The 24,783-nt window shown below is 56.0% G+C and overlaps 1 protein-coding gene across 1 annotated transcript in view; it reads right to left on the bottom strand.

Moving 5' to 3' along the window:
• CHRDL2 (chordin like 2) overlaps nucleotides 1-23,137 on the bottom strand; it is a 37,779-nt gene extending 14,642 nt beyond the window's left edge. The window contains 7 exon segments of the mRNA XM_076332518.1: nucleotides 2,861-3,003; nucleotides 3,833-3,926; nucleotides 4,390-4,502; nucleotides 12,541-12,661; nucleotides 12,663-13,034; nucleotides 22,645-22,769; nucleotides 23,074-23,137. Of these exon segments, the coding sequence (XP_076188633.1) occupies nucleotides 2,861-3,003; nucleotides 3,833-3,926; nucleotides 4,390-4,502; nucleotides 12,541-12,661; nucleotides 12,663-13,034; nucleotides 22,645-22,769; nucleotides 23,074-23,137 (1,032 nt within the window).
• Between the last annotated feature and the right edge of the window lie 1,646 nt (nucleotides 23,138-24,783).

The following is a 24,783-nucleotide window of genomic DNA, read 5'->3' as shown; positions in this document are numbered from 1 at the left end:
AAACCACAGGCCAAGGCCAGCCTTGACCTTAGTGCATCCCAGCCCTGCTTCAGTCAATGGATTTGCACCCATTTGCTGCAGGGCTATGTTTTTGCTGCTTTGCGGAAGGGTAGAGAAGGATGTTCAGCAGCCCAGCAGCAGCCAGACCTCAACAGCAAGGTCCTCTTCTCCATGCAGCAGTTTTCTCTGGGGCATCCCTAAGCTCTCAGTCAACCAAAACCAAGAGGTTAACCAAGGATTTCCTTAGAAAACCAAACCACAGCAGCTTCTTCTACCATCAGGAAGCCAAGCCGCTGTGCAGGGGATGTGAAGAGGAGGAAGAAAGTTTGGTAAATGAGAGGATCTGGTGGAGGTCGCTGCAAACCAAACCCTGCTCTCTGCTTCAGGGACCTCCATGGGGTCCAGACCTCCAGGGAGCAGGGTTTAGGCCACAGAGCCTCTTCCTTCATTCTCCTTCTGACCGGCAGCTTACGGCGAAGACCTGCCTCAGGCGGGAAAGAGCAAATGTCATAAAAAGCAGGATTTATCTCGGAGGCTCTGGTCTCAGGGCGGTTTTCAAAGAGGTTTAGACCAGCTGTTCCCGCAGCTGTTCTAGCAGCTGACAACATCAGACACAGCCCGGTGAGACCCTGCCGCTGCAAGGCTCCACAGCCATCCTTTTATTTTCCCCTTCGTATCCAAGGCATTATCCCGCCGAATAAACAGAGCCTGAGCGAGAGCCAGTGCCTCCGAGAGGGACACGTAGGTCTGCAGGCTCCTGGGGACGGTGGCGGATGGGGTGGGAAAGCAGGGCCAGGTGGGCACGTACAGTCGGGTTCGAGGGCTCCTTCCTGGCGTCTGTCCCTAGCCTGGCGGGCTGGCATCCAGTTGGGGTCCATCAGAGAGGAACCAGCCTCAAAACTGTATAATTTCTACATCTAAGCTATTCCTCTTGCCACCTAGCTCCAAGCCACCTAGCTCCAAAACATGCACAAGCACCAAAGGCTCAGACCAGCTATCCTGGTATCACGGATACTTTACTATCAAGCATCAGCTGATGGTAACCATCGTGTGCACGCTCTTGGCATGAGAGAGGGAGGTGGTTTGGGCTCCCTCACACATTTTTCTTTCCTGGCCAAGCTTAGTCAAATTATTTGCTGCAAGCAAAGCACAGACCAGTGGAGCCTGGTCCCATCCAAGGGCTCTGTACGATGGGCAGTGAAAGCCAAGTCTGCAACCCTCTTCTTTTTTATGGCAGAGGCTGTAGCCGCTACAAGCAGTTCCCCACAGCATCCAAATCCAGCATCAGCACTTTCTATTCCCCTTCCTCACTCCCTCTCGAGGAGGAGGAGCTGCTCCATTTATCTCCCGACACTCAGCTCCTGGCACGCGCGGCCCCACGCTCCACACACCTTCCCCATCGCCGCTGGCCAGGCTGCCTCACGCCTCCCGAGCGAAGCATCAGGACTCGGTTTTCAATGGGTTTTTTGCAAGATCCCAGCCTCTGGGAGAGGGCTGGAGCCAAGCCCTGTCTCAGGGCATTGCTGGAGGCTCACAGAGGAGGAAGGTCCCTCCGGTGCTGGCAGACGGGTGGTGGATGGGCAATCCACCACAGGGATGCACACCAAGGACCACGTAGCATCCCAGATGCTGTCGCAGCCCTCGGGTAGGGCAGAGCAGATAAACCAATTGGGTTTTTATTGGTAAACGCTTCTTGCAAATGCTTTTCACGGACAGCCTGGAAAACACACGCATATCTCCAGGCTACAGCTCTGCACACGATGGCCCGGAGGGCTGGTGAACACACTGCAGGAGTTTCCAGGTGAAATCAGCTCCTGGTGCAGCCCGGCCACCCGGGTGCTCAAGCACGTCTCAGCCCTGGGTTCAGCTTCCACTTAAATCCAAGCAAGGGGGATGAAGATCGCCAGGTGCCTGCCCGTTGCCATCTCCGACTGCTAGGCTCCACTGCCCCTGTCTCTCTGCTGTCATCTCCTGGCTGCGTCGGGGGGTGAGCTCCATCCGTGCAGGGCAAGAGCTGGCTGCTGGAGGCACCGCGAGACCCAGGCACCCAGCAGTGGTTGGGAGCCACCAAATCCTTTCTGGAGCTCAGCTCAATCTTACCAGCTCAACATCGGGCTCGACGTCCCCAGAACTTCCGAAGCCCAAGAGCTGGCACCTCGCGTCCGTGTTGCCTTGCAGGCACGCTGAGCTCCCCCAGGTTCCCCTGGCTACAAACCCCATCTGCTTTGCAGCAAGCACATATGCGGAAAAGCTCCCGGTTGTTCTCTCTGACAGCCGTCTGCCATACGATGCCTCAGTGGGGCAGGTGGGATAGCTGGATGCTGCGGGGACAGCCCCAGAGCACTGGTCCTCGCAGCAGGCAAATGCACCCGTTGGTGTGCTCAGTGGGGACAGGGCTGTCCCCCTGCCCACCCCAAGGAGCCCCAGTGGCGTCCGCCCAGAACTGGCCCGTGGGATCTCCAGTGAATAACCCACCCTTGGAGCAGCTTGTTCGTGCTGTTCCCGCTAGGGAGGAGACGCAGACGAGTGCTTTGTGCTCCGACCCCAGGGCCCAGCGGACATTTGCAGCACACCCTGCTCTGAGTTTAGGCCAGGCAACGCACCCAGGCAGAGGGGGAAGCACCCGGCTCTGCCGTGGTCCTTAGTCACTGGGCAGGGAGGACCCAGCACCATTTCAGAGGAAGGTCAGAGGAAGCTCAGTCTCCTGCACCGATAACCTGATCCTAACAATAAATCATCCCACCATGGGCTGGTACCACCCAATGGTCCTCATGAGGTTTTTGACCTGGTGGGACACCGTTGGGATGCAGGACCAGATCCCGAGCCCTCCCCACCTCCCGCGGGCTCGCAGGTAGCTTACGGAGCAGCTGCACTGCACACACTGGTTTGGCTGGCGGCTGGGAAAGAGCTCACTGGTGGTGAACATCTCGCCTTGCTGGTACGTCGTCCCGTTGTACTGGCAGGACTTGACGGGTGCCCGGAGGCCAGAAGGGGAATGTGGCTCTGGAAAAGATGATGAGAAAGCAGCAGGGTGAGAGCCAGCCCCTACCCAGCTCCGATGTAGTGCGGGTGCTCGGCATATTCCCCATCAGTCCGACCCGAAAGGATGAGGAGCCCTTTACACACCGCAGTTATCACGAAGAAGCGGCCGAGAGCATTGCATGGCCCGTAGGGATTTATGTGCCCAAAAGCTTTTGGAGAATGGGGCTGCCCTGACCACGCTGAGCTCAGCGCAGAGGTAAAACCTGGAAGTCTGACCTCTCGCGGTCTTGTCCCCCGCTGTGCCAGAGTGGTGGCGAAGCTAGTCAAAAACCACCGGCGATTTGGGAAATTAGAGAAAAAAATTAGAAAAAAAACCCTATTTTTAGCTCATTACCCATGGGAGAAGCTCTTTTTATCTGACTCCGTCTGATGTTGAAGGTCATTACATCCAGGGGAGGGAAAAATTCAAGAATTTTGTTTAAAATTTTCAAAAAATTTTTTTTTCCCGTATCCAACACATTTTGCTGGCAAATGATGTGAATAAAGTGCCGGCTTCTGGTTTGTCACTGAACTGTGAACTGACATTTTGTCCCTACAAGGCTCTTGGGATGGGGGGGAGTTGGAGAAAGTGGTCTGGTAGAGAGCCCTTGCCCATGTAAGTGACATTTTTGGGGGGAAAGAGCAATGCAGGCAGCCTGAGCTGCCACTGCTGCTGTGACCCCCCTGAGCGGGGCCAGACCCAGCATGGCTGCGCTGCCCCAGGCCTGAGCATTCAAGTGACTGCAGCTGAGGTACGCCCGGCAGGACCATGGCCACCTTGTCACCCCCTCCCCCTGGGTTGTCCACCTACCGAGACACCGCGGGCAGCACTGCTGGGGGTCGGTGACGGGGCTGGCGCACTGCAGAGCCGGGCACTGGATCCGGTAGCACCTGATGTTGGCGTTCTGAGGAGAGAGAGAGAAAGACAGTTCGTTCAGCCACACGTTCACCCCTGCAAGAGGAGGAAGATGTTGGGTGATGGCCCCATTATCACGATAGATTGTGCTGGTGTAGCTCACCCAGTCAAGGACGTCTCCATCCCTGGCTCAGGCCCCGCTGTCAGCCCGCTCATGGTCTCACCTCTCATCATCAAAGACCACCCATGGTCCCACAGCAGCTCTGAGCCACCTCCACCCACAGCCCACCAACGCTACTGAGACAGCTCCCTCACAAGGTCAACCCAACAACCCCAGGGCAACGTGGGGCTTTTCCAAAAGGAGAGAGATTAATCCAGCGTCCCTACGGGACTGGAAAGGGCTCCTCTGGTCAAATTAGACACCAGAACCAATCTGCTTAAAAGCTGCCAAAGCGATGCCCCAACGCAGCAGCATCCCCACCACCTCCCGCGGCACCTCACGGGGGACATGCCTCGGAGCAGCTGCAGCGGATGCAGTACATCAGCCCCTGTGGCTCCAGGTAGGGATGCCAGCTCTCACCCGGGCTGTACTTCTTGCCGTTGAAGTCGCAGAACATATCCGGCCCTGAAAGTCAACCAGGAGAAGCTACGTGTGAGAAAGGGACAGTCCTTGGGAGAGCTCTCCTCCCTCCGTGACGAGAAGAGCAAGGACAGCTCTGTGCCTTCATGCTGTCCCCCATGATAGCCACATCCCATCCACCAGACCCCAGACTGAATACATTCCCCAAAAGCCTTTTTTTTGGCCATGATTTGTTTTTTTAGGCTGGGACCCATCTGACCAAATGGCGACTTCTCTGAGCAAGCTGGACTCCCTTTGCAAGCGAGGAACAGAATGGGTGTTTTTGAGGCAAAATTTAGAGTTGTCACTCTAAAATAGGTCAGTAGAAGTGCTCGTTGAAAGGTGGACAGGTGATTTCAGGGTGATGCTATGGGACTGAATTTCCTTCAGGGAGACCAGAAGGGCTGGGAGTGGTGGGGGAGATAGGAGAGCCTGAATTTAGGAGACATTTTCACTGTTACCCAAAAAAAGCAGAAGAAATAAGAAAGACATTTTGGGGTAGAAACACATTCTGAAGGAAAACTTTTTGCTCTCCCTAAGAGCTTCAGCTCATTCTCTCAAGGACCCCTGGACAAGCGCTATCAGCACATGGACAGCCAAGCATCAGCCCTACGGAGCAGGACCATGCTGGCTTCCCCCATCCCACCAGGCTCAGCCCCTTGGCTTTACCGGGCTCGACATGGCACTGGTCTGGCCGGAGTGGGTTGAACCATGCTCTTCATTTATGGGGCTGTCCATGGGGACAGCAAGCCCACTTCATCCACTTTTTGCCCCAAAAAGCACAAAACCATGTATTTTTCTATTCCTCTGATCCTATCATCCCAAGAAGAGCCAGTTTCCAGCCGTGCTCCTGAACTGGAGGTGTCTGTCCCAGAAATGATCCAGCCCTGCCTACACTGGGGTGGGTTTAACCTTGCCACGGCACAGGGAGAGAGATGAGATGGCACCCAGCATGACAGCTGAAGGAGATCCCCTTTGGTGATCCACCCTCTCCCCGGATTTTAGCAGGTCCCTATCAAACCCCTCCATCTCAAATCCCTTGGTTACACACCAACCCTTCGGCAGGATGAGACCAGTCTGCAGCAGGACCTGTGGGACAAACCGTGGCCATAATCACCAACAACAACCATGAGGTTTGGGCCAGAAAGCCCAATTCAGTCATCCTTAATGTTCAACATCAAAAACCATCGCCTGGTCCTGCAGGCCAAGCTCCGACCCTGGTCAGACCTGCAGGAACCTGGACCCCGTAACTCCCACCGCAGCCCATCGGCTGCTCCCGCTCTCCCGTGGCGTGTCCCCAAGCCCTGACCAGCCAGAGGGACATGCCGGGGCTTAAGCTTTTTTGTGAATAAGCACACCCCTGCCCACGTGTGTTATTAGTGGTTTAAGTGCTTGCAGCCCCACTGAAAACTGACGGTGACTTAAAAGGTTATGCCATTTGTCGGGCAATTACGTTGCTCGAAGGCAGCGAAGATATTTATGCTCCCTGAAGCATTTATGGGTCTTTTAAAACCTTGCGGTGCCCTGGGGATGCGGCGAGAGGGGACAGGGCTGTTTTCCGAGGCATGGGGCCCAGCTCCCGCCGCCCGCCGCATGAAGTCAGGCAAGCTAGTGGGTGCTGACCCCGCTATGCTGCTGGAAGGACTCCTCAATGAATAGCGGAGGGTCCCCAAAAGGAGCTCGGTGGCATTCACCACCCCAATGATACTAAAAGCCATCCCATGCTCCGCTCTGTCACCTGGGGTAAAGCAGTGGTTTAGAGAGCCCGGCTGGCGTTGTCCCATCTTGCCAAAACTGGAGATGCCACCTGCTTAATGCGAGTGTTTCTCCCACCAGCCAGGCAAAACTCATATGAATACGCCCTAGTGGGCCGCCATCCCTCCTCCAGCTTCTGACCATGCTCAGGATGAACCTAAGCGACGCTCTACCATGGCCGGACCCTGTGGCCATCAGGAAGGGCAGCCCTACGGGTCTATGGTGATCCCTATGGGTCCCTTCCAACTCAAGCCCTACGGGTCTGCCAGCAGCCCTGAGCTCCTCATTGAGTTGATGGCTTCAAGCGCATGATTCTCCAAGTTGTACCTTCAAAGAAGGTGGCCACCAGCTGTCCAGACTGCCTAGTCCAAGCACAGCGGTGTGGGGCCAGCGTTGCATCTGCAGAGGTGGAGATTTGCAGTAATTTTGGGGTGGATGCTATCAGAGGGACAGGCAGGAGGCTTTTCCCTACTTAGGTCTTTACACCATCCCCATAGCTTGCTCCAAACCTCTAACAAGTCAGCAAAGCCACATTCCTGGCCATGCACAACATGAGCTTACAGCAAACCACACAAGAATGGGGAGCGCGTGGCTGGAAAGTGCAGAAACCCAGGAGAAAGGAAAAAAAAGAAGAAAAAAAAAAAAAAGAAAAAAAAAATCATCATTTTGCAAAAGGGTGAGAAAATGACTTCATTTTTCCTTGCTTGCAGCATCTTCATGAATAACACTGAGGGTGAAGAAATCAAGTTGCCTTCATGTGACACGGCCCCGCTCAGCTTGCAGGCTCCCATGCCAGTTGGCTGCTTCGTTCAAACATTTAATCACTTGCCTTTCACAAGTGGAGCCCTGGTTTGGGTCCAGCCCTCGAAAGCAGCCTGATTCATGTCTGCAAAGGGCCCGCTGGTAAAATTAAAGCCGACTGGCAGCACTGGGCAGCAGCAGACACTTGTCCGCATCTCAGTAGCACTATGCCGCGTATTTGGCAAGAGGCGCCGGCATGTTTGGTTAAAAGCAAGCTGGGGATGGATGGAAGGAGGAGGCTTAAAAGCTGGAGGCTCTGGATCATTTTTTCCCATGCCAGGCTAATAATTTCATTTTCAGAGGTCAAACTTTGGATATCTTCCCAACTCACTTGGAGTGAAAAGCCATTTGTGGCAGTAAATTGCTCCCGTGCCGTTCAGTCTCCTTATTTATTGCGTCTTCGGCAACAGCACGCTCACAAAAGTCACGTTGTTTTAGTTTTCGTTTTCCAGAGAGGGCTCCTGAGCTGCAGAGCGTTTTCAGGGCTGCAGTACCAAAAATCCAGATGAAGCCATCGCCTTGTTTTCCTTCCCGAGGAGCACGCGATCCCTGGGCAGGAGAAGACAGCGGGCCAGCCTGGTCCACGCCACCCTGGAGACATAATCAGAGCTTGCTGATTGCAAGCCAGAGGCTCCACGCTTGGAGGTGGCCCTATGGGACCTGGAAGCAGGAGCAGAGGTGGGAAGGGGCAAACACCTCCCATCGCAAACACCTCCAGGAACAGGTCCCATCTAAACAGTTTCTTCCCAAACGCAAGAAGCCCCCGATACAAGACTTTGCTCTTCAGAGTACCATTATGGGTTGTATGAACCAGAAAAAACAGCTGAAAGATGTGGAGATGATTCCTCCGCTGCCCAGCAGCAAGTCCTGTGGCCTCGTGCCCAGAGAGAGGGTGGGAGATGCTGCGCACAGCGACTCCTCCACGTGGGAGCTGCTCTGCCTTGCCTACCCCGAAGGGCTCAGCTGGGGACATCGTGGAGGAGGAAGGTTTCTTCCTGCCTCCCCGTCCAACAGCCATTTTCTGCCGTGGCTCCAGTGTTTTCTTGGGTGAGGACCACCTGGTTACATCCAAATCATTGAATACCCCAGGCCAGGGTCTGGGGCCAGTGGCCTGGCCCAGCTCATGTCCATACCCACCTGCTGGAACTGCCCTGGCCCAGCTGTCCCCAGGCATTTGGCAAAGCCCAAGTTGGCACCGGCCAACGCCATGCTGGGAGTGCACCCACAGCAAGAGTTTGGATACCCCCGGTCAATGCTCAAGGCTGTGCCCAGGCCCCGGTTTACTTTGATTATCATTAACTGTCATTAATTATCATTAATTGCATCCTGGACAGCAAGGAGGGTATGTAATATGAGATGGAAAGTATGAGGGGGAAGACGAGGCTTCGCCGTTACAAGGAAAAGGGTGATGTCTGGCCATGGCAAGGACAAGAAGAAGCAATCAGCTTGGGGCAAAGCCTGGCAGATATAGGACAGGTATTGCGGGAAGATTTCCAGCTACCAGGAGATTTAAATCCCAGAAGAGGCTGTCACAGAGGCTCTGAGACACTCGATGAACCCCCTGGAGCAGCATCTTCATGAGATGGTCTAGAGACACCAATCCAGGGTGACAAACTGAATGGCGTGGAGAAACCCGTCCTGCGCTGCATTCAGTGACTGCTGACGTCTCTCTCACACCATGAGAATGGCCTTGATGCCTCTTTAGGATGTATCTCAACAGCTTCATACACCAGCCACCAACAAGATGCCATCCTACGTCTTCATGACCTGCTCTAGATCCAGTGAGAGACCATGAACCGAGGGGAGATGGGCGAGACCCCACAGCCTCTTTGTTGAACCATCAAACTGGCCGATGTTGGTCAGACACCCCCAGACATCCCCTGGCCTCGGACGCAGACAAGTCCCCTTGGGCCAGCATGTCCATGAGACCTGTCCCTTGAAGCTCTCGCACCCGCTGACACAGCCCGTTTGAGCCAGTTCCTTGCACCCCTCCACATTCGCAGTGGACAAGGACGTCCCCATGGGCTTCCCAACGCGGTGTGACTCGTCCCACTGCCTGGGCACTTTGACCATGGCTGGACCAGGGGCCAAAACAGGTCAGATGTTCTCCTGCACTGATCCCAAGCCTGTCAGCAGGAATCACAGTGAGCTATTAAACCTGCAAGCGTGACGGCTACTGAAATACCACGTTCTGCTGCCAAATCCTCCTTTGGCTCAGGTTCAGCCATGCTCACTTCACCCCACTCTGGATATAGGGACTGATGCTCAACAAAGCCAAGCCACATACACACGCGCGCATGCAAGACCCTGCCCCTACATCCCCCACTCCCACATCGGGGCTTCCCAGACCTGCGCAGAGCGTCCTGATGGGTCACGGGAGGTTTAAAGCTGCTTTTACATCACTGCTCCATCAGCCCGGGGAACGGCTCCCATTCGCACACCCATTACCCAGCCAGGTCTCTGCACGCGTGGGATCACCGTACATCAATCCCGATTCACACTGGAGCTCCTCTACGCTACAGGACACAGAGGAGTCCCCAGAGGCAAGTCCCTGCTGCAGGTAAAGCCTTGACCCGTGGCTAGAGAGGGGCTAATGCACCCACGAGACCCCAAAGCGTGGAAAACCCTGTGCCTCAGTTTCCCTAGCAGGGACTCTCACTCCAGGTACCAAACTGGCTCCAACAAGGATGCTGCCGAAACATCGCACAGGTCTCACCCCACTTCTCCCTCATTTCATCTTGTGGCACGGGGGTTTCTCCCATCTCTGCGTCCCTGGGCGATCTGCCGCAGCTTTCCCCTGAGCAGGGCACGTCTGAGCCGGGCTCCCGGCCCCGACAGCTTTTTCGGAGGTCACACACCTGCCAGGCAGCGCCGCGCCGGGCGTGCGGGGGTGTGTTTATGCAAACCAGTTTGCAAGTTTTAAGAGCGGTCATAAATAAAGTGTAAAAAGCCCTGTCTGGTACAGAAAGTCCAGGCGCTCCTATGACAGCCCTGTATTTATGAAGGGCTTAAAATGCAACTTAGCTGAGAAGGGACTGGTTAAAACACACCGGGCCCTTGACATGTGGCATCCTAACGACTCCGCTCACGTCCAGATTGCTTCCCACGCACTCACCTCGCTCAGTGCTGGGCTGGGAATTTCTTCTCAGGACTTTGGGAGCCTGGAAAACTATGCAGCTCTGCAAACGCAGCCTCACGAAGCACCACCGAGCTCCCCAGGGTGGAGAAGCCAAGCAAAGTCCCAGACCCAGAGCAACCCCACGGGCTCTGGGAGCAGCAGACGGGGCCCCGTTTCCCTCCTCTCCTTCCCAAGGGGATGCTCGGTTGTCTAAAGCGGGCTGTGCAGCCCTCGCTTCTCCCTTACCGTGGCCACCGGCAGGATTTGCTTTTCATCCCTGTCCTTCCCGTCTTGGACCGCTCAGTCCCTTGTCATGCTGGATCCGAACTCGTAGGACAGACAGATCCCACGAACCCCCTTTTCTCCAGGAACGACGTTAAAAGGAAATGACATGGCACCTTCCAAGCTCCTGGGGAAAACCACTGCCCCGCGCTCTCCAGAGATGCTGGCGTTTAAATGCCTCCAGCCAAAACATCATTGCGTTCAACTATTGCCGCTGAATTACTCATAGCGGCCGGGCTGCAGCACATTCGGCCCAGTAACCTGTGCCTCTGATATTTTTTCAGCTGAGAGTGTAAATCCCCTAAAATAGCCTGTTTCTGTGGGCAAATTCTTCTTTTCTGACTTGCCTTCAAGCCTGAGCGTTTCTGCTTCTCACCTATTTTTAGCCACGACACTGTAGGTCTCTTGGCTGATGAGCCTGCTCGTAACTAATTTATTCCTGTCTTCATCCTCCCTGAGCGCTCAGCCCCGAGAAAAATGTGAGGCAGTGAGCTGCAGAGGTGGACAGCAGAGAAAAGTCCACAATTTGATGAGGACCTTGTCACCAAGACCCCCCTGCCCTCGACCACGGGGGACCTGGACCCCCAGCCAAGCCCCCCGCACCATAGGATGCACCCGGGAGCAGAGCCAAAGCGATGCGGAGCTGGGGGCGATCCCGGACCTCCCTGCTCCAATCCTGCCCCTGTCCCGCAGTCCCCAGCCCTTTATCACTGTTATAAATCCCGCAAACAGACCCCAGCGCTTCCTCCCAAAGCAGACAAACCCCTACTGTCCCCATTCATCCTGATTTGTGCCCAATTTAGGGGCTCTGCTACCACCAGCCTGAAGAGCAAACACCTCACCTACCATCTGTTTCACCTTCTGGAGATGTCTCCATCCTCCTCCTAACGTGGGTACCACGGTTAACGCAGCCCTGGCAGAGGCAGGGAGTCAGACCCACATCCCTCGTGCAAGAAACGGATGCTGCGGTCTGAGCTCAGCGGCTTTCGATGCGCCCAGGGAAGGGAAAGGAGCCAAACTCACCTGGATTTTGCTCTCCAGGGCTCTGCACAGCCCCATCCATCCGCCTGCCTTTCCTCCCCAGCACACCCCACCGCCGGGACAAGCAATCCAGAGCTCACATTTTGGGTCGGCGCTCCAGGAGGACGATTATTTGCCGAGTGCCTAATGCACTGCTGGCAGCGGACAAGCCGTAAATCACCCTAATGCAGCCACCGACAGACTCTACTGGGATTTAGGGAGATTAAAGAGAAGAATAAATGTAGGGACGTAACGGGTCCTGCTCTGGTTTGCTCGGCGCTCAGGTGGCTTTGCGGTGCCCAGCACCCGCTGGTGGGGTCCCAGTGCTTTGCCCAAGCCAAACCCACCTCCTGGCCCTCATTAACACCTCCAGCACCCTCCAAGCTGCTAATCAGCCCTGGCCAAGTCCTTCAAGCCTTTTTGTACAAGGAAGTGCTGAACCTCCCTTCCCCATCCCAAATCTTATCATCTGCCCCAGTCGGCCAGCTGGGAGCAGGAGCAAGGAGAGAACAAGGGATGGACATGGAGATGGACAAGGGATGGACATGGAGAAAAGCCCCCAGGTTTGATCTGGGGGGAGGTCACTTCCCCAAATTGCCCACGTCCCCGTCCACCCTCGGAGGGGAGATGCACCCAGGTGGGGTGGGATCCGCGCAGGGGACGGGCTGTAATTCAACCTCCTGCCCTACGCAAATTCTAGCCCACGGGAGCGGGGTCCCAGACCTTCAACATGTCCCTGCCAGCCCACGAAACCCCACAGCCCCCTCACCAGCACGCAGCAGTGTGCTCGGCGCTGTATGTCCCCACAAAGCAGCCGGGGACAGCAGCGGGTGGAGGGAGACACGGCCGTGTCCCCAACGGTGCAGGATGGGGGACCCGGCTTGCTGCATGGCCTGGGACATCCTGGCCACGGAGGAGCAGCACCTGCCATGGCGAGGAGCCTCCCCGTGTCCCTAGCCGTGCCCGCAAAGCCCCCCCGCAACTTCTTGGGGACCCCGGCCGTGGGGAAACTGAGGTACGGAGGGACCCAGCGCAGCCGGGAGGGCAGCGGGGGGGGGGGGGACTTACGAGCCCGGGCTCGGCTCTCGGAGGCGAAGAGGAGCAGGAGGCAGCGGAGGAGGAAGGCGAGGGGACCCGCCCCGGGAAGCATCGCAGCCCGGCGATCGGCGCCCGGGGGCTTCGGTCCCGGTGCCCGGGGGTGCCGCGGTCCCGGTGCCCGGGGGTGTCTTGGTCCCGGTGCCCGGGGGTGCCGCTGCCCGACGTCCCGGTGCCGGTCCCGGTGCGGTGCCCGGTGATGTTTCGGTCCCGGTGCCGGGGGGCTTCGCTCCCGCTGCCGGTGCCCGGCGGCGCCGCGGTCTCGGTCCCGGTGTCGGATGTCTCGGGACCGGTATCGGTGCTCGGGGGTGCCGCGGTGCCGGTGCGATGCCCCGGGGTGTCGGTGCCCGGGACGTCGGTGCCCGGGATGCCGAGGTGCCGGGGATGCCGGTGCCCGGGGGAGCCGCGGTGCCGGTGCCGGTGCCGGTGCCCGGCGGGGCTCGTCTGGCTCCGATCAAAGGCGCCTCCTTTAGGGAGAGCCGAGGAGTTTGTTTGTTGGTATTAAAGGCGGAGATGGAGGGGCGGGGGGGGGGGGGGGGGGGAGATCCGCAGGGTGGGTTTTCTTTTTTTTTTTAATTATTATTATTTTCCCACTTTTTTTGGGTGTTTTAGGAAATTCCTCGGCGGCGAGAGGGCGGAGGGAGGGCGGGCGGGGAGGGGGTGCGGGAGCCGCAGGTTTAACCCCTGCCTCCCTGCAGCCTGGCCGGGGCTCCGCGGGGCGGCTCGGGGGCACAGCCCCGGGGGGGGGGGAGCTGGAAGGCCCTGCCGGGCCGGACCCCGTCCCGGGGTGCTACGAGCCGGGAGGTGACACTAATGGGATATATCACCCCCCCCCTACAAAAGGCCCGGCTGCACCTCTTCTCCCTGTTAAACTCCACCCGGCTCTGAGATGCTTGAGCCCCCCCCCCCCCCCCCCCGCCGGGAGAGGTTTAAACCCCCACGCTGGGGTTGAGCCCACGCAGATGGATCTACCCCACCCCGGGGCGAAGCCGGCCCTGGCACAGCCCCGAGCATCCCACGCTCCAAGCAGAGCAAAGCAGAAATCGGGGCCGCAGCCTCCCCCTCCCAGGGCTCCGCTCCACCACCGAGGTCCCCCAGTGCCCTGACTCCCTTCCCAGTAAACCCCAGTTCCCTTCCCAGTGCCATGGACGGGCTCCTTCCTTCCCGGGTTGCAGCTCTCCCCCCTGTACCCGCAACACGCGGGGACAGAGGTTTCAGCGAGACAAAGCGGTTGAGCTCGCTCTCCCCACCAGCTGCTTTACATTCCTCCAGCTGCATAAAGCCATCTTAAATGACCAGCGTAGCCCCCGCCTGCAGGAACCCCCCCCCGGCCCCCAGCCATGATCCCAATCCTCCTCCTGCCACCCCAGCAGAGCGGAGAGCCGCGCTCGCACCTCGGCTGCCCTTCGTCTCCGCAGCATGGAGCTGCTGGGCATGAAACGCCGCCGGTTGGAAAGCCACTGGTCACGCAGTCACTCCTGGAGAAGACACGCTGCTCCTGTTCCCGCTTCTCCCCAAATCCCGCACGAAGTGGTCCAGCTCTGGCTGCCAGCCCTGCTCTGCCCGGCTGTGGGGCTCAGCTTTCTGCTCTCCAGGACCCTCGTGGAGAAGTTGGGCAGCACTGGATCCTCCCTGAGCAGCGGAGTTCGCTCAGCAGCGCTGCTTCCCATGGCCAAAATAACCCAGGGCCACCAGTCCATCATGGAGATGGGTTCCTGCAGCTTCCTTAGACCCCCAAGGCCAGATTTTGCGTGTTTTTTTACCCATTTCTCCTGCTCCGCCTTCACAACTCATACTTCTATGGGTGCTTAGAGCACGACACTTTATTAGCACAAGAAATACAGGCTTTAATGCAGTGCTGAACACCTTCACACCCACGTTTCCCCCCGGGGCAGGCTTGGATGGAGGTCCCAGACCTCACAGGAGCCCTTTGCAAAGCTCTTCATCTCTACACCATGGGGTCTCTCTCTTCCCCTTGTCTTCTCCTGCTTCCTCCCACCACTGGCTGGGGAGAGACTGTCATCACCTGTGATCCCTTTGGCAATAGGTGACTGGAGATCTCCTCTATCAGCCAAGTTATTATTTCTTTTCCTCCATTAATTCAAGCTCGGGATCAAGCTTTCCAGGGTGTGAGATCTTTGTGCCCGACGCCAACCCACTTGAGAGTGGCACCAAGCCACCAGCCTGCCGACAACTCCAAGGTGTCCCCAAACCCCTAAATCCTGGTCACACCAGCCACGTTCCCCATTTGGCTCGGAGAGGAAAGCAGTCAAGGAGAATTTCTGCATCAAAAACTCTTCTTTCCATCTTCTTTCTGTCTGGCTCTAGCCCTGCCCCAGGAGCCAAACACATCCCCCCGTACCAAACTACGTCTGTAGGTGCCTGTTCCTGGAGCTGGATGTGAGAGAGGGAAGTCTCCTTTGTAATAAGAAATCTGTTTTAATAACACTTTAAATCATCAGCTTTGTTATTTCCTCTTTAAGCTGCTGAGCGCAAGAAGTCAAGATGCATTTCTGCACCCTCATGGGCTGGACGCATCTTTTGGGAAGAAGGTGGCAATCACCGAACCACGGCTAGCAAATGCAGAAGAGTCCTCACCCCACCTTCACTCTCCCGTACGGGAATATCTGTGATCCTCAAAGAGCAGAGCCCTGTGCGCAGAGCAGAAGACAGAGCCGGGTCGTCTACGGGGATCGTCACAGGTCTACTTGTTTACAAGCTCTAAAAATAATTTCACCGCCCGGTGCCCTCCCCTGCAAATTGCGAGCGTGATTCTGCTGAAGGACCAAGTCACTACAAGGGAACGTAGGAGCCCAGAACCCAGGGCTGCTCTGCACATCGTCCGGCACCCGCCGGCTACAGAGAGCACAAGCAGTGCCGTTGCTGTTGCATTTCAGGGCTAACCGGAGCAATCCTGACGTGACCACACACACCACAAACTACAAAGCTGGTTTTTAGAGAAGGCAGCGACATGCCTTGTGGATTACAGTTACCTGATGTGTCAGAGCAACCCAAAGCCCGGGATGGTCCACGCCGCCCACCCCTCCTCTGAGCGATGGGGCGGCACCCCTGCAGCCTCCGTGTAGGTCTGGGACGGGGATGTCCCACGCTGTGGTTGGAGGACCCGCTTTTTCCCCCCATCTTACTGTCCCCGCTGCGTTATCTGTGCGCCGACAGCTCCGTGCAGTGCGGATTCACACTGGCCAGGTTCAACTCACCCAACGGTCCCAGCTTCTCACCATCTAACCCAGCTTCCCTTGTTTCACTGCTCCGCTCATTTCCAGCTCCCCGCAAATTTTGCTAGCAATGCCCCTCTATTTCTTCCTATGCCTCGATAAAGATATTAAAGGGTTTTGAGTAAACAGCAGGCTCCTTCCAGCTCCCACCAGGAACAGCCGGTACCTCCTCTCCCAGCTCTTCCCTTGCACAGGGCAGACTTGAAAAGCCCGTTTGTAGCGTAGGTCTGTGGGCAAGTTATGAAAGTGCTGAGAAAAATGGGGATGCGAAGCCCACGTCAATGAAGTTATTTTGCGTCTCCGCTGCAACAGCAACAGCTGAATTCAGGACTGTAGATCCTGGCCCTGCATCAGGGCTAAAAGTTATGGGAAAGTTCAGCCATGTCCTAAGCGCAGACCCAGGAAATAAAGGCCAGCCTTGTCAGGAGCAAGGTGCTGTGTTACATCTCTGTTGCGTCTCATAAAGAATACATTCACCCTTTGGCAAAGACGAGGCTCTTTATCTTCATCTGCGAAGGAATCTGGCTGACGGTTCGATGCTGCCAACATCAACCCATCTGCGATCATGAATCAGGCTCCAAAAACCATGGGATTGGCTTGCAAATAATAAAACTTGGGTCCTTTATATTCGCCTTCTGGTTCCTGAGCCTTTAGGTCAAACTCGCTTCATGTTTTCTGGGCAATCAAGAAGATGAGACAATTCCTTTTTTTATTTTTTTTCGAATGAAAACTGAGATTCTCCTACAAACTACTGAATAAACAGCGTGGGCTCCAATAACATCCCCCGCCGCGCAAGCCTCGTGGCATGATTGTGAGCTGGCCAGACTGCAGGCTGGAGGAGCTGGCTGCACACCATACCTTCCCCTGGAAGTTTGCAGCCCAGCATCCCCGACCTTCGATCCGGCACGCATCTGCGGGCCAGGAGAAAGGCACAACGCAAGGGCTGCCAGCTGCAGGCGACGGAGCTGGAAACCTGCAGGACCGTGAACCGTTGCAAGCCGGGCTAAAGAAATCCGGCTGCAGGAGCGAGCCCTGCCCCGGGGATGGAGGAGCTGCTGCCTCACTTGACACCGGGCTGCAAAAACACGTAGCCTGATGTGGTTTCTTCCGCTCGGGCGTGAAGGCTGCCCATCCTGGGGAACGCAGGAGTAAGTCCCGATTATCAGTCATCCCGCAGTGAAAACCACAGGCCCCGTTCAAGCCCCGCAGCCAGCCCACCCCACCGCCCCTCAGCCAGCTACGCAATCCAAGCTGTCACCAACCTCCTTTCATCAAGTGGGGAAAATCACCTCCCATGAGTGGATTCTGCCTTTTTTTTTTTTTTTTTAACACAGGCTGTGGCATGACACCCTGCGCAAAACCGTCGCAGCCTCGTGGGAACTGTGGCCGGCGGGAGGGCGGATGCGCTGGCACACGAATTTGGGGTTGCCCAAAGCAGAGGCGAGATTCCTGTTGTAACTCCATGGTCTTCCTCCATCCCCGTTGATGGCTAGCGACCGTGTCCTTTATTTTTGGCATGCATTCAAGGAGGAGTCGATGCATCCCGCATCAGCATGCCAGAAGTCCAAGCTAGAGTCAATGGAGATGGAGCCCTCCCATCCCAGCAAGATGGACATGAAATGGGATGACGCCTCTCCGCCATACTCCACGGGGAGTTGAGCAAAATCCACATTTTCTTCGTACCACAACTTCACAAAACTCCCATCCTACGCCTGGAGCCTCATGGGTTTCCTCTCCTCGCCTGGGGATTTGAAAGCTTGTTCATGCCACTTCTGCAGAGAGACACAAGCTCACGGTACATCCCCCAGCTCCAGCCCAGCCTCCCAGGAGGGCAAGAGTCATATCTCCAAAGCCCCCCAAGAGCAGAAGACATGCCACCAACGCTGGCAGCCCAGCCTGAGCCTTGCCACAGAGCTGAAACAAGGCTGAGACCAGCCCCGACTGATCCCCTCCATCTGCTTTCCCACACCGCCTTGTTTCGGCGGGCTTTATCCCTCCCTCCCTCCCGCTGCCCTCCTCAAGGAGGGCTCTTCTCATTTTTGCCAATTCTACGTTGCGCTGCCATTGTGCTCTCCCTGCAGAAGGATGAGGTCCTGCAAAGTCCTGCTTGGAGAGCAGGCCCTTTCCGTATTTGTCTCTCTTTTTGGCCTTTCCAGCAGGCAGCAGCTATAAATTCTCCTCCGTATCCAAGAGTGGCCACCACAGAGAAGTCGGTCTCCTCCACCTCCCAAAGCCCTGAGCCCACACGTGGGTTGGGCAGGAGTGTAAGACTCCTACTCCCGGCCCATCCTGCTCAACAGCCCTGCTCCCTGTAGGCTCAGAAGCCACCAGGAGGTAGAGAGGGACATTTGGATAACTGGGGCTGATGGCTTGGGCAGCTCTGTTCCCTGCTGGTCCCTCAGGGCACCATGCAGAGATAGACAGCTGGATGGGGAGGCAAAACATCTCTCTCCAAGCTTCAGAGTCAATCTTGCCTCCCTGCACGGTGCCCCAGGAGCTGCTCTCACCACTAGCTCTGCAGCTCCGACTCGGGTGGGAAGAGGAGAGCTGGCAAGGATCCTTCGGGCTGAGCCTTGGCCTGTTTTTACGCTGTTCCTTCTCATGCATTAAACCAGCGGTGGAGTAATGCTGTAATTCACAGCAGTGAAACCACAGGAGAGGAGCTACCCCCTTCCCATGACTGACGGTGTAACCCTTGAACTCCTCGGTGGGCTTGTTGCGGCCACCTCTGCAGCTGGTCTCCCGTGCCGCCTCGACCCAGGGCCTGGCTTTGGTTCAGTGATGGCAGGAGATGTGCCTCCAAGCTAGAAGTCAGCACCGAATGTCTCCTGGAGCCGCAAGGAGACGCCTTGCCTGCAAGCAATCAGCACCTCCTCGCGACGCAGCAGCTTGGGGAAACAGCCTCCGGCTGCAATTCTGATACAGACATCACCTTACACAGCATCTGATTTCCTGCTCCCATCCTGATGAGTGATTAACGCCGGTGAGAGCTCCTCCCGAATGTCTCTTGAAGGCAACTGTATTTGGGGGACGTTGAAGCAAAGCCTTCACCGTGGAGCGGTCTTAGAGATTGCTCTGCCCAATGGACCATGCGTGAAATGGTTAGATGGTCGCAGAGGGTAGTGGTCAACGGCTCAATGTCCAGATGGAGATGGGTGACAAGTGGCGTCCCGCAGGGGTCCGTATTGGGACCGGTACTGTTTAATATCTTCATCAATGACATAGACAGTGGGATCGAGTGCACCCTCAGCAAGTTTGCAGATGACACCAAGCTGAGTGGTGCGGTCGACACGCCGGAGGGACGGGATGCCATCCAGAGGGACCTGGACAAGCTCGAGAAGTGGGCCCGTGTGAACCTCATGAGGTTGAACAAGGCCAAGTGCAAGGTCCTGCCCCTGGGTCGGGGCAACCCCCGGTATCACTACAGGCTGGGGGATGAAGGGATGGAGAGCAGCCCTGCCGAGAAGGACTTGGGGGCACTGGTGGAGGAAAAGCTGGACATGAGCCGGCAATGTGCGCTCGCAGCCCAGAAGGCCAATCGTCTCCTGGGCTGCATCCAAAGCAGCGTGGCCAGCAGGTCGAGGGAGCGGATTCTGCCCCTCTGCTCTGCTCTGCTGAGACCCCCCCTGGAGCACTGCGTCCAGCTCTGGAGCCCTCAGCATAAGAAAGACACGGACCTGTTGGAGCGGGTCCAGAGGAGGGTCACAGAAATGATCAGGGGGCTGGAACAGCTCTGCTATGGAGAAAGGCTGAGAGAGTTGGGGTTGTTCAGCCTGGAGAAGAGAAGGCTCCGGGGAGACCTTATTGCAGCCTGTCAGTACTTAAAGGGGGCTGATAAAAAAAGATAACGGCAAACTCTTCAGCAGGGCCTGTTGCGACAGGACAAGGGGGAATGGCTTTAAACTAAAGGGGGGTGGATTCAGACTAGATCTAAGGAAGAAATGTTTTACGCTGAGGGTGGTGAAGCACTGGCCCAGGTTGCCCTGAGAGGTGGTGGATGCCCCGTCCCTGGAAACATTCCAGGTCAGGCTGGACGGGGCTCTGAGCAACCTGATCTAGTTGGAGATGTCCCTGCCCACGGCAGGGGGGTTGGACTAGATGAGCTTTAGAGGTCCCTTCCAACCCAAACCCTTCTGCGATTCTATGAAACTCAGCCTTGCTCGGGAGTTTTATCACGTCTCATACCACACCTCGAGCTACAAAGACTGTCTACAGAGGACATCACTCCACCTCTCCTGAGGACATCACCCTACCTCTCCTGACTCATGCTCCAGGGAAAGGAAGGAGCAGCCTTTACATCTATCGCCCTACAGCGATCTAACGACCTGCAGGACTCGTGCTGGAGGCAACATAATTTGTTACAGCACCTTGAATGCAAAGCGTGTTCCCAAGGGCTTTGTGGAGTTGCAACAGGATCCAGTCAAACCCTGCAAGAGCACGTGCCAGCTCTGGGTTGCCCGCATCTGAGAACGTCTGTTCCCCATGCAAGCAGCCATACCGACTGCAGGCAGCGGTCATTTTTGCATGAATCTGAGTGCTGGAGGACTTTCAAGAGCTCGACAGCTGCACCTTTGGGGGTTTAAGGCAGTCAATGACTGATGAGGTTTAAAAGACAATTTACCAATGGAATCGCGTAGTCCAACCTGGGATGGGAAATCCGGTAATTTTTTTAGCATCTGAGCGTTTTGCCAAGCACAAGACCAACGCACGGTAAATAGTCTATACTCAGCGATATAGAGAGGACAGCGAGTAAGAGATTCCCCTCCAGGGATGGAGATCAGCAACCAAATAAGAGAGAGGGGTGAAGAGAGGCTGGGCAAAGCAAGGGGGAAGGACAGAGAGGAAAAATGGGGGAGCATTTTTCCCCGGGCCTGTCCATATCTCCTGTCTCCGCTGCGACACATCCCCACCTGCACCCCATGGCAAGTGTCTGGCCAGGGCCGGCATCATCGCTGGGAGGACCACAAACAGAAACGGTGGCCACAAAACCCTGCCAGCTCCTCGGGAGAGGTGAGAAGCAGAGAAATGTTCCCTGGCAGGCTGGGCAAGGCAGAGGTTTTGGCTTGGGGTGGCGGGATACGAGGCTGGAGCCTTGCACGGGCTTAGGATACCCTCTGCAGGCCAGCGCTGAGCTCCGCACGCCCCGAATCGTAGAATCACAGAAGGGTTTGGGTTGGAAGGGACCTCTAAAGGTCATCTAGTCCAACCCCCCTGCCGTGGGCAGGGACATCTTCAACTAGATCAGGTTGCTCAGAGCCCCGTCCAACCTGACCTGGAATGTTTCCAGGGATGGGGCATCCACCACCTCTCTGGGCAACCTGGGCCAGTGTCTCACCTCCCTCATCATAAAACGTTTCTTCCTTATGTCCAGTCTAAACCTACCCTCCTTCAGTTGAAAACCGTTGCCCCTTGCAGGGGTTTGGGTTGGAAGACAAGCTGGAGACACAGAAACCAAGTTCTCCCCAGGGTGGGCTGGATGTGCAGGAATAATTTGGCAGAATACCTGGCAGAGATCCCTTTCCAAATCTGCTGTCGCTAGGACCTCTGCAGAGAGCTAAAGCTCTGCACAGCGGCTTGTCCCACAAATGGCTTCGGTGGGGAACTCTCTCCTCTTCCCATGCTCTCTGTCCTTCCCAGAGGGCTCCCCAGGCCCCAGTTCCCAGGTCAGGCAGATCCCGGGGAGCGGGCAGCTTTGTGGGGGGCCAGGGCATCCGTGGGAATAATGCACCCCATCTGACTCCGTCTAGCAGCAGCACCTACAGGACAGGCACCCGAGTTGCTGGACTAAGTCCGGTCCCAGCACTAAACCACTGCCTCCTTCCTTCACATCGTCATTCGTCTTAATAAAGTCACTACAGTTTTTTTGTTTCCTGGAAATTAGCTTTTTTGTCAACCGGCATTTTGTGGATCCCCACAACAGCGAGGATCGATGCACTGATATCCTTTTAGTCGTTCGACAGCTAAACTAGAGACGACTAAAGATAGAAGTGTGGGTGAGATAGCAAGTAAATGATAACCCCTAGCAAGCTCCTGGCAGACATTTAGAGGCTGTTTCTTGGGCACAGATCTTCCCTTCCTCTCTCCAACCGTGGGTCTTTCAAGGAGGCCCGAAGGCGTAGGGCTTCACCTCCATCTCTGCAGCCACATTTTCTCTGCTGCCTACCCAATGTCTAGGGTAGATGAGAGCCTTCATCAGAGAGGGACCTGACAAAATATGGTGAAAAGACAGATTGGTTTAGCACCCCAGCAAATAGATGAAAAGAAGCAGAAAAGCAGCGCAAGAGATTTCCATAGCAACGAGCGCAGAGGCTCTGCCTCCTCCGATTTTCTCCAATTCACCTTCCACGCACACAGATAATCCAGGGGTGCTGGTGTGATCACCGACCCCACTGGAAAGGGACGTCCCTAAAGGAAGTGCGGTGAGCACGTGATGGAGCCAGGCGGACAGAAATCCCTTGCACCGGCTCCTTCACCGAAGGAAGCACCAAGTTCCTCTGGAGGGGGATTCTGAACCTAACGCTTGCTTAAAATGCCAAAAAAAAAAAAAAAAAAAAATCAGTTATTCAAGCTGATTCAAGCCACTGAAGGTAGAAACCTGCAAAGCCAAGTCATGCTCTCAGAGCCCCGAGTACAATCGCCATCGCGGTGACATCCAGCCCAAGCACGACTAACACACGCGTTTCAGGCAATACACAGAAAGGCGAGAGCTCTGTTTGACTTTAAAATAAAGCCACGCACAGACTCGATGCACCTTTGGTCTTCCCAGGACAAAAAAAAAGAAAACCCGAAACATAAAGTCACCCTGGCCAAGCTGAGGGCTAAGAAAGAGGTTCTGGCACACCTGAGGATGAAGCTGGTAGGAAGCAGTGTCCTGGGGGACGCCGAGGAAGCAGCTGGGCTGGAGAGCACAAAGAGCGGAGGGGCAGCAACCGGGGGCATCAAAGCAGGACCGTGGCTGGGGCAGCCCTGCGAGAAGAAACATGTCTTCTGAGCCGCACTGGCATTAGGGATTTCTTCCTCTGCTTATCATAGAGATACGTAATAGAAACAAATACTTGTTCAGACAGGATGGCAGGTAGGGGGAGACATCCCAGCGGGACCGGACAAATCCCAGGCTTAAATTTCAGTAAGAGAAATTCAGATAAAAGAGTGAGAAACTAAAAGATTGGGACTGATTATTTGGGAAGGCTTCAAGGTCCCCACTGCTGGAGATCTTTGAGAAGAGGCTGAACATATCCGTCAGCGATGACATACACAGAGCCGATCTCACCTTGGACTGAAGCGTAGGAGCAATCTGGATCGCCGTGTCCAGCCCTCTGACCGCAGGCTGCCATGCAGCAGAGGTTTAGTTCTGGTGGTCAACAGGGCATCCACACCATGTGCCACGCTGGGACACAAAACACCTCCCAACATCCCACCTAACAAACAGATTAACACACCAGGGGAGCGCCTCTGAGCTCAAAGACCTCTCCTACACCTACAGCCCTGAAGCAGCAGGGAGTTTGGGTAAAAATCAATCCAGCACCCCTGGTTGTCTGGCCTGGGGTGAAATTCCCTCAAACAGGTTTGCTGCTGGTTGCTAAGGGCGTTAGGCATTGGAAAATAGGATGAGCAAACCCAAGGCATGGCTTCCCTGTGCTCCGTCCTGCTCGGCACACAGCCTTGCAAGAAAAAAATAACTCCCCAAGCAGATGCCCCAAAAACTCGCACACGAGCTGATGGTTTGGTGGCATTTACTGGTACCTCATGCATGTCCCATCCAAACCCTCTGCCCTGCCCCTCCACGATGGCTTCCTGAAGCCTTTGAACGTCCCTGTGTGAGCGGGTGTCTCTCTCACTGGCATTGTCTCAGCCATGTAGAGGTCCCCGGAGGGTCTGCTACCCTTGATCCAAAACCTGAGTGCTCTGTTCAGCTGCAGATAAATAAACTCCAACTATATGGCAGAGATGAGGAACTGCTATCAGAAGGATGGCGAGGCACCAGAGAGATCTGGTGACCGCAGTGACCTAAAAGCAAGAGAGAACAAATCTGAAAAAATCCCTAAATCTCTGTTATACCCATCTTCCCCTCATTCCCAGGGCTCATGAGAACTGTCAAACCCATGGCAGGCAACTGACAGAGCCCGGATTGTCCCATGTCCCCCTTCCCTAATCTCGCAGAAGAAACAGCCTCTCCTGCTCCCCGTGTGAGTCCTAACACCCCAACCTCAGCCCCCACAGCTGGTGCAGGAAAGAGAAAACTCACCCCAGGAGAAGTTTCAGGGCAATGTGACCGGGCTGGTTTATCCTCCTCTTCCTTCCCTGTTAACTCATCTCCCAGGATGATGGGATGTTACCAAGTCTCCTGTGCACTTGGCGCTGTACAGATATTGAAGCAGGGGTCCAGGATCAGCTTAAACAGAGAGACAAGACGCCTTCCTGACCCAGCGCACGCGATAACCTGGAAGGCAGAAGAGCTGGTGAGATGGCCAGGCCTCCTGCCCGCACGGGTGCTGTGCATCTCCCACTCCCCACATTTAACACCCCGACGAGCCGCGGCCCAACCTCACGAGCCCGCACGCAGCCTCGCTCATGCCAGGCCATCTCGGAGGCCTGCCGGTGGGCTTTCCAAGCATACATCCCTCTCAGACTCATCACGAGGAGCCCAGATTTTGAAGCAATTCAGGTGTCTGGAGAGGGAGATAGGCACCGGGTGGGATTTTGACAGCACGGAGGTGGTGGCAGCAAGGCGCCCAGCGTGGCCACCCGCTCCCATCCCTTCCTGGGGTGCCACGCTGTTTGTGGTGTCACAGTAATTAGGGGCTCCGCAGACGGAGCCTGTAGCTGCTAACAAATTAAATAGTCCTTACCCAGGCTAAAGCCACCCTATTAAGTGCTTTCTTCCTTCCCAAACAGGGTGCCGCATCCAAACTACTTTTGAAGAACAACCTGTGGCCCCAGTAACCCCAAAACCCTGCCCGGGGATGGGCTGGGCTAGGAT

This window comes from Aptenodytes patagonicus, chromosome 1 (genome assembly GCF_965638725.1).
Source record: "Aptenodytes patagonicus chromosome 1, bAptPat1.pri.cur, whole genome shotgun sequence".
Taxonomy (NCBI): Eukaryota; Metazoa; Chordata; class Aves; order Sphenisciformes; family Spheniscidae; genus Aptenodytes; species Aptenodytes patagonicus.
The sequence above is the reverse complement of the archived record's forward strand: the minus strand, read 5'-3'. Positions and strand labels throughout refer to the sequence as shown.